This window comes from Pseudophryne corroboree, chromosome 4 (assembly GCF_028390025.1).
Source record: "Pseudophryne corroboree isolate aPseCor3 chromosome 4, aPseCor3.hap2, whole genome shotgun sequence".
NCBI classification, from domain to species: Eukaryota; Metazoa; Chordata; class Amphibia; order Anura; family Myobatrachidae; genus Pseudophryne; species Pseudophryne corroboree.
In genome coordinates this window covers 470,559,814-470,576,185 of record NC_086447.1, presented here as the reverse complement: position 1 = coordinate 470,576,185, position 16,372 = coordinate 470,559,814, and the positions used below count along the sequence as shown (strand labels likewise).

General features: G+C 37.8%; 1 protein-coding gene across 1 annotated transcript in view; it reads left to right on the top strand.

The window, feature by feature from the left end:
- SIM1 (SIM bHLH transcription factor 1) overlaps positions 1-16,372 on the top strand; it is a 113,459-nt gene continuing 97,087 nt past the window's right edge. The window contains exons 1-2 of the mRNA XM_063917040.1: positions 1-406; positions 1,207-1,732. Of these exons, the coding sequence (XP_063773110.1) occupies positions 1,558-1,732 (175 nt within the window). The 5' untranslated portion in view covers positions 1-406; positions 1,207-1,557. The remainder of the gene's footprint in view (positions 407-1,206; positions 1,733-16,372) is intronic.

Below are 16,372 nucleotides of genomic sequence, written 5' to 3'. Positions count from 1 at the left end.
ACTGACAGCAGCCCCGCCCCGCCCCGCCGCTCGCACAGCGCTCCCGCACACCGCCTATCCCGCTATCACGGCGCCGGCGGCCAGGCACTGACCCAGCACAAGGACAATTCCAGAGGGTCACAGGCCGGGGCCCCGCAATGTGTCCCACCATTACTGCGCCATGGCGGCCGCCAGCCAATCAGAAGACTGCTTGTGGAAGGAGCCGTCCAATGGAGCTGAGCGGGGCTGTGTGAGTGGCAGTGAGGGGGGGATACAGGGAGCTGGACCAAGAATGAAGTTTACTAACTACAGTGCTGGGATAGGAACAAGTTAATGGGCTTCCTCAGCTCGCACTTACCGCTGTGTATCACCCAGGCGCTTCCTCACCGGGGCCGGAGCTGCGCTCCACAGGACACAAGGCAATGAGGTGAGGGGGATATGTAGCTCTCATTCTGTACAGCATTCTATCCTCTTCCACAGGTATAGGACATGATGGGATCATCTACATGTTCCTTCTTCTGTACTCTATTATGTACCTGTTGGAAAGGAAGCGATTCTTTTTTTGGTGTTTGTGAGAGTGTGTGTGTATGTATATATGTATGTATGTATGTATGTATGTATGTATGTATGTATGTATGTATGTGTGCGCCTGTCTACAGTAATGTTTGTATAAAATTAAAGCATATATATATATATATATATATATATATATATATATTTATTTATAGATATATATATATAGATATAATTGCAGAACAGATTAGTATAGTGCTCATTACATATATATGTTTCTAATTTTTTTTATAGAGAGTGTAAAGATAACACGGTGAAATTAAATAATATAAAATGCAATGTATCCACAGGGATTCAAATGGTCAGAAAACAGCTAAACAAAGAATACAATTTTACATGTTTATATTGAAACAAAAATACACAATATATGTTTTGAATATACACATGCAAAATCAATATACGTTTATATATAAAATCCGTTGCAAATGAAATATAACATATATACACACACACACACACACACACACACACACACACACACACACACACACACACACACACACACACACACATAGATATAGATATACATGTCTATATCTATGTCACACCTGTATGGAGATGTGTGCAGGGATGGTGTACACTGCCTGGGGGGTGTCTGTACCGGATTCACATGCTAGTGTCATGCTGATCTTGATCTCTCTGCTCCCTACACAGGGTAACACTGTATCCGGCATATGAGGCCCTCTGACCTGACACTGACACGCCGGCCACCCTGTACTTGTCCTGGAATGACACGAGTTTCTGTACTGGACAAAAGAAAAACTGACCGTATCAGCAAAGTCTCCAGAAAAGCCTCCATACCTGGATATCACAGTTCTGTGGATTCGCCGTTACTTACCTGCCAGTAACCATTGCCTTACATCATTATTAGAATTAGTGTCTGAGGCTGCCTATTTCTCCCCTTACATGCTCATTGCTTAGGAAAAAGGAGCTGATGTTATCTGTCACCCTTATTGATGATTCTGTGGAGTTACATATACGCCAATAAAGGGTTAGTACATAGCCATGAAGGAGAAGTCCAAGAACGCTGCCCGGACTAGGCGGGAGAAAGAGAACAGCGAGTTCTATGAACTGGCCAAGCTGCTGCCCTTGCCCTCTGCCATCACCTCCCAGCTGGACAAGGCGTCTATCATCAGACTGACAACCAGCTATTTAAAAATGAGAGTGGTCTTTCCTGAAGGTAGGTTCTCTTTCTACTTGTTTGCCGTCCTCTCACTCAGGGCTGATCTGCTAAACTTTCCACACATGCTTCTACAGTATCTCTGTAAGGGTATGTGACTGCTTCATATGTCCCAGGCTCTGGCCCTCAGAGTTCCTGCCTCTTATTCCATTGTCCACAGGCCGGGGCACGAAGCACTGCTACACTCATACAGGTTACCTTCTCTCTGCAAACTCTGCCAGGCCGAACCTCCCCTCGCCCCTACTGCCAGGCACCTTACCCTTTATTATTCACCAATCACTTGTGGGGTTTATCAGAGAGACACTGATTGTGCACTAACATGCGACTTATAAAGGGCAGCTGAGTATTTCTTCATCACTGATGCTAGGAAACATCTTCCGGATTTCATATAATAGTTACCTAGTAACAGAATAGTAATTCTATCTATCTATCTATCTATCTATCTATCTATCTATCTATCTATCTATCTATCTATCTATCTATCAGACAGACAGACAAAAAGATGATAGATAGACAGACAGACAGACAGACAGACAGACAGGCATCAGCAGTATTTGGGTAATTTACGTCCCATGGCACCTGTGCAGGATGATCAGTCCCTGTATTGTGTAATTATAGTGTGATAAAATATGGGTTCTAGATTGCTCTTCATTCTCTCAGCGCTTACTAGATAAAAAAAATAAAGCTATTGTAAACTCCAAAGTCAGTGATGTCCCTAAAAGGATTATTAGCAATGATTTGTCAACTCTCCCAGTCTCAGTAGGCTCCTTTTCTGCGTGATTTCCAGCAGATCTCGTCAATTATTTCTGCCTAGGTAGTTGCTTGTTTGATCAGAAGAAGCATATGGTGCAGCCTGTAGGGCTGTGCCTAATCATGGGAGGAAAAGAATAGCAGCTCCCTGTCCCTGGGTGCGGACAGAATACCTCAATACACCTGGGGATAGCCTGGCATAGTGCGGCAGAGCTACAGAAACCTCAGTCCAAAGAATATGCTAATATCTCTACAATACATATACTAAAGACGACACTGTCTTCAAGACTAACACAGGAAAACCAAATGAAAGTATTGTTAGACCAATAGCCTCCTTGTTTTGCCTCTAACAATAATCTAACAGGTTTTTCTGTATTGACTTCTTAGGGGTAATTAGGAATCATAATCACTCCCCCCACCCCCAAGTGTTCATATAAATTGTATTTTAAATAGGTAATGGGCACAGAAAATCCTAGCCACACATTCTGCTGGTAGAGGTAAACAGGAAATATGCGAGTGTTTCTCTTATGTGAATTCATGAAGCCGTCAGATAAGAATTATTAGGTCGACCAATAGACAACGATTCATATTTTGCTACTGCAATTATTATTATTATTATTATTATTATTATTATTATTATTATTATTATTATCCTTTATTTATATGGCGCCACAAGGGTTCCGCAGCGCCCAATTACAGAGTACATAAACAAATAATCAAACAGGAAAACAGCAACTTACAGTTGATGACAGTATAGGACAAGTACAGGGTAAATAAACATAGTTACATCAGCAGATGACACTGGAATAAGTATCAGGTGGCAGAAGACTGCTGGATGTGGTGCAGTTGAAGATTATTAAAGTAAGAAAGGATAAGCACATGAGGGAAGAGGGCCCTGCTCGTGAGATATCCCACATGTCCTTCTATTTTATGCTGACATATTGTATAAGCTTAGATAATTACATATTGGATAAGCTTGTATAATTACATATTGTATAAGCGTGTATGCTTCCATATTGTGCAAGCTTCTATGCTTACATATTGTACAGGCTTCTATGCTTACATATTGTACAGGCTTCTATGCTTACATATTGTACAGGCTTCTATGCTTGCAAGCGGCCTTTTAAATCAAGAATTTACTTCGAAACAAGATCAATATAATACATTCATATATAAATTCGCCTACGGTGCTAAAGCAAATTGATAAAAAAATATTGGCTTGAGTGGAGCCTAGATTTGGAATTTATCACTATTATTTTAATCCTGATATATAATTTATAACACGACATCAGTAGTGTGTATTTAAAGGGTCCCCGACTCCAGTCATAAACGCCTGTAATTAGCTGCCGCAATCCCCTTGTGTGGGTGTAGTGTTATGCAGGTACAGTACACATTCCCACGTGGTTCCTGTGTGCCACAATGCCTCTGTGAGAGGTAAAGGAGGGTACGGGTGTTAGGTTTCAATGTTTATTTTCCCTGCAGACGTTTTTCTCATCTCGGTGCCTTTAAACTGTGCACTTTTCTCCCAGCTACTTCTCTACATTAATCCCCCCTTTTTGATGTGGGCTTAAACATTGATGTGCTGAACTAAACTTCTAATAGAACAGTTAAACCCGAGATTTATGTGCTACCAGCAGCGAACAGATGAATTTGTGTAATGTATATTTACCTTACATAAAATTATTGTAAATTTGATTTATAGTCAGTATTTTTACACCCTCGTAAAATATAACCTGAATTCGCCCCTTAATGTGATATCAGCCTGATCCATCTATTACACTGTGCAATCTCATGGCATTTAGAACTAGGGCTTTTCAAGTTTACCTGGTTATATCATTAGCAGAGGCGTTTGCTGCAATTATCTCATATTTCCACTGCAGGGAGATTACATAATGTTATCCTGAAATGTAAAGTGCCGCAGCCATACTGTATAACCAATAATTTAACTTTAGGTCTGAATATCATTAGCCACCAGCACTCCAGCAAATTTAGGCTATTGCTCAGCTCATGGTGTTAGAGTTTATTGCCAGGTGACTGGACAAACAAAAAGAAGTCAATAAAAATGACGTGCAATACTAGATAGTTCTCAGCCCTTTAGTAAATGAGATGCTATCCGTGTATTTGTTAATGTGAGAGCATTAGAGATGCGGGATGTTATCATGACATCACAATTAGCTTTACAATGAGTATCAGCTATAGAAGCAATAATTAACCCATACACTCAGGCGCATGTAATCAAGCACGAAGCGATGGCTATGCGGAGCCTTATAGCATTTGTCTATATGTGTTTTTAGTAGGGTGGTCTTCAGTATGCCGACTGACAGCGCACAGTATACCGGCGCAGGGATCCCGACAGCCGGCATACCGACACATTAGTATTGGACCCTAAAGAGAAAACGCATGCACCTTTTGTTTGGCGAGGGACTTCTTTTACCTTTGATACATAATGTATGCATTCTCACGCTCTGTTAAAATTTACGATTTGCGTAAGCATATTTTATTGGGTGTATTTTTTTATTACCATTACAATAAAACAATAACTACAAATTATAATTTTTTGTGTGTGCACTAAATCTGGTATTTTTAAGTTTTTAACTTTTTTTTTTTTTTTTTTTTAGCTTCTCTCCTATTTTTTCCTGCTATTTCATTTAGTCATAGATTTGTTTTATTAATATTACATTTTTTATGCTTTATAAAAAAAAAAGTACAAAAAAACGGTATGTTAGCACATACAAAACGCAATTATCTACACACAGAAAACGACAGTAATCAACACTGATTATTATATCCTTGTTGCTTCTTAGTTCCAAGATACTATTTCCGATCATTTATAAGTGAAATATAAAATGTCTTTCTTTATAGCTCAGAATAATAGGAAATCCAATAGCTAAACTCTAAAATCAGACAATTTGTGCCTGGTGGCCGGGGCAACCGTTCCTTAACTAAACATATGCCTATGCAGCATGAATACAGATTGTAAAATCTTTTTATTTATTATTACATGCATTATGGTTTCTGGAAATTACAAGCTAAATGAGGTATTTGCTGGCAAATATCTTATAAATAATTGCTGTTTTACTGAAAGGAACCGATACTATGTAAAGATCGCTGTTCTCAGATACTAATAAAATAGTTATGAGAATACTTAAAGTATAGCGTCAAATTACTATGCAAACTATATGTGCTTGAAATGCCTGAGACACATTAAGTTAATTGTACGATTCTTTGAAAAAGTTATGACATTTTAGTAATTACTACTAAATCAAAAAGTGACATATAATATAGCGCGCACATAATTACAGCGGTAGGTTTCATGAATAGAACTCCAGGATTCTACATAGAATGAACAGAAATCTTAGATCTAGCTCCGGGTCCTGACAATTTTAATTGTACATAATTATGCAAGTACACAAGCAAAAAGGCCACACGACCCATTCCATGTACTGTGTATAATTATTTACAGTAATATTGGATAACAACATGAGATTTGCTTGGCTTTAAATTGACACTGTTGTAATAATTTTATGATCAATTATATAGACACCGTCAGATGATACTCTAGAAATGTGACAAGAGGACAATGAATAAGGCATTTCCACACATGAATTTACACGTTTATAATAACTAAAACAGTGGTTTAATGTATAAAAGCCTGCTTGCTTAGTTGTCAGATTGGTATACATTTCGGCAATATTATTATTTAACGCTGATACTTTTTCGAGGCCACGTTATATCAATTCAACAGATATTATATATGAATAATGATTTCCGGAGACAGAATACTAAGTAGGGTTCAGGACATTCGAATAGATGAGTTATAAAACCTCGGATATAGCGTACCATTAAAGTATTTATTTTCATCCCTTCCGGACTGAGGATCATGCACATTGTAGGCTCCTGGATGGTAATAAAAGAAAAATAATACGTTATTAACACGTAATTTAATAGAATGGCATGAGTCTTCGATGTAACCATATTAAACTATGCTTTACTCTAAAGTGGCTTGAAATAAAAGTATTTTACATTTAGGAGATGTGAAGAGAAACGTGGAGCGATTACATTTTCTATACACCGGTGCTTGATCTATAAGTACACATTTCTGTAGCCTGCAGCGATCACCAAAAACTCCATGGATTTAGACAAGAGCGACAAGCAATGACTGCATGTAGTGTCATTACACTGGTCAGTGGGGATTATTGCGGGTTGAATAAAATGCGACCTTTATTAAGAAGATTGAATGGAAAGTGGAAGGTTCCGCTGCTTGTTGGTGTTGCCAGTGTCAATATCAATATTGTTTAGATTTTGTCTGGGAACAAGTGTAATATTCACATCATCGTTATTATAAGATTGAATGTATATGGTGCTCTCATGTCAGGCAGTGTCCGGATTTAGGTGTTTTGGATTATATAGAATTATAAAACGCTGCCCGTAGGGTTATTAGAAGCACCATCCATCACACTAGATCCAGCACCTCCCTCCGATCAGCTAATTTTTCATTTTTTTTGGAACAGGTGACGATTTATTCTGTTTAGCACAGTACAAGCTACTTATGTGTTCTCCCTGTAATAGTACAGAAGACCGGGTGCATTTGTAATGGGTACTGGTAATATGTATAATTACTTCTATTACCAGTTTCAAACCATAAAGCTAAATGTAGCCTACAAACAATAACGGATCTTCCATCATGAATGTCTAACCAAGTGAGAAAACTACTAGCTGCAGTTCATATATCCATAATGAGTAAATTCGGTTTGCTTGAATTCGTCTATACAGAGGTAAGTATGGCTGTCGCTGCCATGCCTACCCATCAGAATAAGGAGTTAAAGTGCTTCATCTGACCATGCTATGTTGGTCCCGGTTCTATTTTAGTGGCTGTGTAAATAATTAAACATATAAACGCTCAAAGGAATGAACGAATTAACAAGTTGCTTGTAGAGGGCAAGTGCGATTGTATTTAATTAGCTCTATCACGGAATTTCACCTATGCGTTTTCTGTATATTACAGCGTTGGTCATGCCCCCTCCCCACACACACTTTGAAGACTATTTAAAGTATATGCATGATAAGACTTTGGCAGGTCAGACCAAACCTTCCAATGGAAGACCCTCGACCGCTAGAAAAGATGCTCATGTGATTTATTTTGATTCCTAGTATTGTCGCATTTGTTCAGTTGTATTCGTCCAATGAAAGATTAGCCCGTATTTTGACGCCTATGTTCAGTTTTATTATATTACTGTAGTTGTGTTCAACCAATCTGTTATAGCTGGTACCTGTTGTTTCATCAAGTCATTGTTGTGTGAACACAAAAGTGGTAGATTACAATAGGATGGACAGTACTACAAAACAATCTGTTGAACCAGAGCTCTGTAATGAGCAACCAAATCAGTAATATGCAAGTTTCCAAACGGTCCCTAATTACCGATATGCAATCAGCCACTTTCAATTTAATTTGGTATTATTTCCTACATATTGATGGGGATTACCTACTACATACGAATTGTCCTAACACAAATAGTGGTTCTAGATGATGGGGAATCACTTACAGTAAAGAGCAATTAATTTCCCACAGATTGGTGGATATGGGTTTGTATACAACCAAATTGTATGGATCATAATTTTGACTTTTTTTTCCATTCAATTTTGGGATGCAAATATATCTCCCCAATATGGGGAAAATGTTCGTCTATAGTAATTTAAACATTTCTATTAAGTAAAGTACGGGTGAAGTAAAACAAGTAATACAAGTGTTACACTCTAACTTTTTACAGCTTGTAAAATCTTTATCTATTTCGTCCTGTCCAATCAGATTTGGAAATCCCATGTCACCTACAAACTCGACTGGACAGTACAAAGATAACCCTGCTGGTGGAAAATTAATCTGTTAATTATTTTAATAAAGTATTGTAGGAAAATGCAGAATGATTGCTTTAGTAATCTACTCAACCACCTGGTACAGTACCGGCTCCTTAAATTACAATCTGCATTCACCACTCCCTTCAGCACCAAAAATAAATATGACAGTACATACCCATACTCAGAATCCGAATTGTGTTAATATAAAATCCAACGTTGGAACATACTGTAGGTAACATCAAGTACATGTAGCCACGAAATGTAGATCATAACGTAGATTTGCTGTCTTTTCACATTCACATTACATTATTAATCCCCTTTAATATTTGTATCGTTAAAATAATATACATTAAAATGTGTGTTAATATTTTTGTACTAAAGTAAAACTAATCTTTGTGTAAATTTACTTACTAGACCGTATTATAGTATTAGTTAAATATAGTCTAATTTATAAAAACACCCCCCCTTCAATGAGTAAGTTTTATTACATAAGCCCCAACACACTTCACACTTCAATTAAGACTTGTGAATATCGCTATTTATGAAATATATACACCAATAAAACGATGTGAAAACCGTATGGTTTATAAAACAGACCTAACGATAGAGAAATATCTAAAAATAATGTATGATGAAAGGTTAGTTTTCTGTAATAGATGCATAGTTATTGGACGAAACAGGCAAATAGAAAACAAATTCATAATAAAGTTATCATCTAAAATATTTTTTGCACTTGCCTCTTGAGTTATTCACATTGTAGCATATGTCCTATAAGGCTTGTTAGTGCCTTATGGGAGAATATAGACGTTGTACGTATTATCTGTTGAATTGCTAACGTAGTTACTTTGCGCCTGCTGCTGCTTCAGTAATTGTTTGTCTTGTCCAATCAGCTTTGGAGAAACAATACCACCTCTACCTTTTATCTTTTTTATTTTTTGATAGAATGGAGGTAAGCTCAGTCCTGCCACTTTGCTGAAACTGATCAGCTTTAGTAAGACACTCCATATGTATCAAACTATCTGACAGCTGACAAGTTTTGTAGACACACTGGTAGGCTGTGCATACTATGCTGTGGATTGCTTATATTACACATGGTATAGAATGGGATTCTTTAGATGCGGTAAAAGCAGAATAAATTATAAATGTTTAACTACCTTTGCAGACAACATTTAACCGGTAAATGAGCACATCGTGTCTTATTATGATTATGAAATCATTGCTGATAAGATAGAGAACATCATTCGACAAAAGGACGTGGGTAGGAAGCACATTATCTAGAAAGCTTTTTCTAGAGCCTTTTCTCTGGACAAAGGGGTTCATTCACTTAAGTCAAAATATAGAGTATTCTTTGAAAAGCATCTATAAGTCTCTCAAACAACAAGGACATTGTATCTAAAGAGTAGTGAATACACAGGCCTTGGTTATGTATATAAATGTTTCTTTGGACTCTCCAAATAACAATGTGTCACTTTCCCCAATGTCCGCTCTTCGATGGTGCTGTTTTATTGGTGCAGAAATGTAAACTAATCAACATCAAACATAAATTAAATCATGACATTTTTGTAAAATGAAGAACACAGCTATTATTCAGTGGAGTCCAACTTTCCAATGGAGCATTGTACGAAGAGAAAGTTTAAACAAGTATGATATATTTACATCTGGCGAAAAGTGTGATTTGCTAGTCCTTCCAAGTCATGAGAAGTTGCTGTAGCTACCACTATATAACTACCCATCTATCCATGTAATGTTTGGTATTTGCAGATGATAAAGGCTCAAATGGTACAGCACTACACACCAACTATACTTTTGGTGCCATTACTGTGTGTCGCTTCTCATTCTGCACATACCATATGGGGTCTTTTTACTAAGCCTTGCAGAGAGGTAAAGTAATTGGAGATAAAGTACCAGCCAATCAGCTCCTAACTGTCATATTACAGGCTGTGTTTGAAAATGACAGTTAGGAGCTGGTTTATTAATATCTATCTCCGTCCACTTTATCTCTTTCTAAGGCTTAGTAGAGAGACCTCATAGTGTTTCTATTTCTGTTACATAGAGCATCAGCTCTGGCTTTGTACAAGGTATTGCAAAATAGGTACGTACATTCCCCAAAGCCGTTTCTACTTTAGAGAGATAGGGCAATTACATATAAACACACTAATAACCTCAAGTATATTATTTAGCTCAGTTGCGTATAGAGATTGATGTACTAATTCCTCTCATCTTATTTAATGTCTGTTGGTTAGCTAATCTGGTCTACTACTGGACCAAAGTTCTGCAGTCCCCATTCCTCTCTCATTAGGTTTCGCAATTAATAAGGTATCTATCCCCACAAAAAAATAATAATAATAATAATAATAATAATAATAATAAAAAAAGAAAAGAAAGAAATTATGTACATGGAATTGAGTGGGTTAATGAGAAAAAATATATGCATACTTACCTTACCCACTCATTTGGGGCTCAAATTTATTAAGCCTTATAAAGTGATGAAGAGTGATAAGTTACCAATCAGCTCCTAACTGTCATTTTTCAAATACATCCTGCTACATAGAAACATAGAAACATAGAATTTGACGACAGATAAAAACCACTTGGCCCAACTAGTCTGTCCAATTTTTTTTTTTATCCTTTAGGTAATCGCAACCCTCTTTGAACCTTAGCTGATTGGCTGGTACTTTATCACTTTTCAAGTGCTCCCCTTATAACTTTTTAGGGCTTAATACATTGGACCCCAGGGTTTGCCAAAGTCAGATGACTGTAAAGGTCCCACAGCGCACTTTAGACCTCATTGTTTTTCAACCAGCTGAGCAGGTGTCAACGCTCCTCCCTTGTGCTCTTCACAGTCACGTGCGCATTATGGGATAGGGTTATTGACACCTGCTTGGCATGTTTGAAAGAGGCCACGTGGTGAACCTAGAAACCAGTAAAACGTGAAGAGTAATCTGGCCAATGGTCCATCCATTAATAAGCGTAACCCTCCCTCCCCCCATATTAATTCTTCAATGACATATAACTTATGTATTTAGCTTTAAATGGAGTATTTTATTTGTGCTAAACACAATAGAAAGCGATTTATGAAACGTGCCATGTTTGCTTACTCTGATAATCTCAATGATCTTTCATTCTGGGGAGTCAGGTACAGTTTCCAACCATTTTTCACAGGTAATTTAACAGGTAAAAAGTGGACAGTGTCTTGCAATGTTGATGTCACACGGATCTCAAAAGACCTGTCACAGCCATGTTGAGCAACTAGCTTGATTTAGCAGCTATTAATCACCATAATCCACAATAAAATACCTTTCGGAAAGTGAGAAGAAAATGTGACTGGAGATGCATTGCGTATGAGTGCTGTGCGCCTGTAAAGCTGGATACACACTATAAAATTATCTGTCCAATCTTTCCGGTTGGAGCGAAAATCTGGTAATGTCTGGGAGCAAATCAACTAGATCAGAGGTTCTCAAACGCGGTTCTTAAGGCACCCTAACAGTCCAGGATTTAGGTATATCCATGGCTCAGCGCAGATTCTTAAATCAAATTGACTAAGGTGCTAATTAAGTCACCTGTGGCCAAGCATGGATACATTTAAAACCAGGACCATTGGGGTGCCTTGAGGACCGCGTTTGGGAACCTCTGAACTAGATAATAGGCAAAAATGGTGGTTCCGATAAATTGGTTAAATCAAATGGATTTAACCAATTTGTCTGAACATCCATTTTTATGTTTTCCAGTGTCTGGTAACAAATTATTAATTGTTATTAGCTACCATACATTACCAGATTTCCGTTCCAACTGGAAAGATTGGACAGATACTGTTAGTGTGTATCCAGCTTTCAAACTGTATAGGAGTTGGAGCACATCTGAATGATTTTGTAGCTGAGAAGATTGGTAACTTGTATCTGTGACCATATTGTATGAAAATCACGTTTCTCTGGTTGAACTGCGGGGCTAGTCTGTGTATTGTACATTTTGGGGAACGTTTAATAAGCATCGATAAGAGCAGAAAAGTGAGCCAGTGGAGAAGTTGCTCATGGCAACCAATCAGCACTGAAGTAACATCTATAATTTGCATAACATAAAATTATACAGAGCTGCTTATTGGTTGATGGGGCAACTTCTCCACTGGCTCACTTCTCTGCTCTTATCACTGCTTATTAAATGTCCCCCAAAATGTACAATACACAGACTAGCCCCGCAGTTCAACCAGATAAACGTGATTTTCATACAATATGGTCACAGATACAAGTTACCAATTTAAAGGGTTTTAAAATGTTTTTTTTTCCCTAAGCATCGTAACATGAGGAAACATTTAAATATGCCTAAAATAAACCACCTTTGTTTGTCAATGTAAAAAAAGCCTAATAAGTAAGGAACATCTCTTCAATAGGAATCGGTGTTGGTTTTATTTATTTTTTTATTTATGAAATTGAATTTGTAAAATAAAAATTAAAGTAATTGATTTACCGTGGTCTGTTTCCTTTTCAAAACAGCAAAGTTTCGGCTCCCAAATTGTGGTATTAAGGAATTAATGTATCTATGGGCTGATGCAGACATGGGGGTAAATTTACTAAGATGGGAGTTCTATTTAAGATGGGATGTTGCCTATAGCAACCAATCAGATTCTACTTCTCATTTATCTAGCACCTTCTAGAGGATAATACCTGGTATCTGATTGGTTGCTATGGGCAACATCTCATCTTGAATAGAACTCCCATCTTAGTAAATTTACCCCATGGTTCTAAGAAATGTTAAACCATTCAGCTGACATACAGTACCTTGTCCAGGTGTTCCTACATTACTCTTTAATGAAGCTGATGAGGCAGGCCCTTGATGCAATTAAGCTAGTTAGACACTCATAAGGGAAGAATAAAACCAAGGTTTAAGTGACAAACAATAATGATGTTTTAGACAAAAGACACATTGATTAAGACTGTGTAACGAAGGTAGTCACTTTGTCAATGGGTCAGACCTACAACGTGATTTTGTGTTGTCCTTTTAAAATTCAGTCTATTAAATGTAATTCCACTTTCAGCTATGAAATGCATTGTTTAACCCTTTTTTGTAATATGCTCCTATTTGGAGGCAAGATAAGTAATCCCTATGTTGTCCTATTGCAAATGATCGCGTCAGTTTAATAGAACTATGCGCATCCCCTTATAAGGATGTATACGAATGTACTCGTCTGACCAGTGATAAATATATCAAACGTGCAGGCAGAAAAAAGCCACTTTAGGGCAAATTATTCCCGAAACGCCTTCACATTTTGTGGGGTTGGAACGTTTCGTCTAGGCGCTGGAGTGCTCTTCTGTCCTTGATGCAGGGAAACTTTGCCCCTTATAATGATGGTCAGCAAGTCATTTCCCATCTATGGATGGATACACTGCATACTCTGCATACCGAGCACTGCTGTACGCCTGATTTATGTACAAACAATAACGAAAACAAAAGCTGTCAATACAGTGTTTTCTATGAACGTTTTTCAGCCTCCCTCGGCGATGCTGTATGTATGACTCTGGATCCACTCTTTCCTTTGAACCGAAGAATTGTTACATTAGAATCTCGGACTGTTTGTTTCCTTAACCTGATAAGCCACTCCGCAATTTCTTAGATCAAGGTGACTTATCTGTGTTTATTTAACCAACCAACCAACCAACCAACCAACCAACCAACCAACCAACCAACCAACCAACACATCAATTAAGGGCCTGGTCATGATCCCTTAAAAGCAAATATTTCCTCTTTATAAGATAATGTGCTTTCAAAAATCGTATAAACAAATCATATAGCTGGTGAAAATGTTGTGTCTCTTATGATATAAACCACAGGATTAGACAACTAGCGGCATTCCAGCTGTCGTGGAACTACAAATACCAGCGTCGTAACAGGTACAGGCAACGGTGGCTCTTGACCTGATTTTATACCAGCATGGTAACAGGCAACGGTGGCGCTTGAACTGGTTTGTGTAAACTTGATTGCCATGCTGGGACTTGTAGTTCCACACCAGCTAGAGAGCCACAAATTGGCTGCTCAGGATACAGAATAAATGCAATAAACCGCAATCTATAACTGTGGATAAAAGTGTAGAGAAAAGATGTCAGTCTCCGTCTATACATGGGCATTCCGCTGGAAATAGGATTTTCTAGGAGTTACTAATGAATTGCCTTACAAGAGTTTGTAACTAGGGATGAAATCTATATCGGCCTAGTAAGGAATTCATTGTGAAGTAGCTAGATCAATTTCCCCTGTACGCCGTGGATGAGCTTTGAGGCCGGGGCTGTCTGGTGCTCATTACTCATTCGCCAAGAACTGGCCTAAATGATGCCTGTGGGATTAGGTCAATTTTAGTGGATCTACTCCGCCTCATTTGGTTACTAATTGGTTTCTTGTTTTATAAATCGAAATCTCATTTTCAGGAAATTACAAAAACCGTGAAGCTAGTCCATTGAGGTAATCCACAGGTCACGCTGTATTAAAATGGAAATAGACTTCCACAATGCTGTAAAGTGTAAAGCAACAGTGACATCTATGTCTGATCTCACTATAAAATGGAACCCTCTTAGTTGTTTATAACGTAACATTACAAAATGCAAATAATTTATATATATATGTATATAACATACATATGAGAGATGCATTTACACACACACACACACACACACACACACACACACACACACACACACACACACACACACACACACACACACACACACTCTCTCTCTCTCTCTCTCTCTCTCTCTCTATATATATAAACTGGAAGGTGCAGGCGGCACTCAGAGTCTTGCACACTCAATTAAAGTGAAAAAGCCATGTGCAAATAAATGCACATGGCTTTTTCACTTTAATTGAGTGTGCAAGGCTCTGTGTGCCGCCTACACCTTCCAGTTCATATTGGGGTTATTCCGCCCCTAGGAAGGCACCGGAGCATTTACCCACTCGGGGGACAGCGGAGTGCCGGGCTACTTGCATGGACTATATATATATATATATATATATATATATATATATATATATATATATAAACCCAGCTGCTGGGAAAATTCGGTGCTATGGAGTTACTTAGTTGTTTTACCTCCTCTCTGTCTCAGTAAGCTCCTTGATTCTATTTGAATCTTATTATTTCACCAGCCTCTCCAAATTACTAGGGGATGCTTAAATCTCGTTTTCAGTGTAATCCCAATGAAAGGGATGGCGAGTTTCCATTTATTTTTTAAATAGAGTTAATCAAAGGATTTGTAGACTTTGCTGCGGTAGGTCAAGTGCAAAAATCATGTGTAAAAGTGTATAAAGAAAAAGTTAAGTGCACACATGCTACCCCTCCCCCAAATCACGGAATTGTTTGAGTTACACGCACTTACGTACATATATCTATCTATAAATATAATGAATATACACTTAATATGTATCTGTATCACTGTCTCTTCAAAGCATTCTAATTGCGATTTCTCCGGTGGATGCAAACACATTGGAATTGTTTATTTAGCGTAAGAAAAACTCATGGATGAGTGCTATGTGAGAATTACCGCAAATAACAATTGCTCATACTCCATTAGTCCACTGGTTTCTTATTTATACATTGCTGTAAAAATAATAATCTTGCACTCTATAGTATGTCATATGACAGTTCTAATAGGAGAGCTGTGATCCCTGTTACAGGTAGCACAGAAGGAAGCATTACTGGGTGTATAAATGAAAGGCATCTCTGCGTGAAGAAATGGACGGAGAAAATTAAAGTTGGCGTTAAACTGTAATGTGACCTGGTTATTTATTAACACCAAACTGTCGCTTTATTTCCTGTCTAAAGAACCAAAGCAATTAGTCTGCTCACCTAGGATTAATAAACAACTATTGTCCCAGGCTCCAGCATAAGAAACTTTTGCGTCACCGTTGTAAAAACTGAGTCAGGGTCTGACCACTAATTTGATTATATATATCTATATACATCTCTATCTATCTATCTATCTATCTATCTATCTATCTATCTATCTATCTATCTATCTATCTATCTATCTATCTATCATAAACTAACTTTTCAATAAA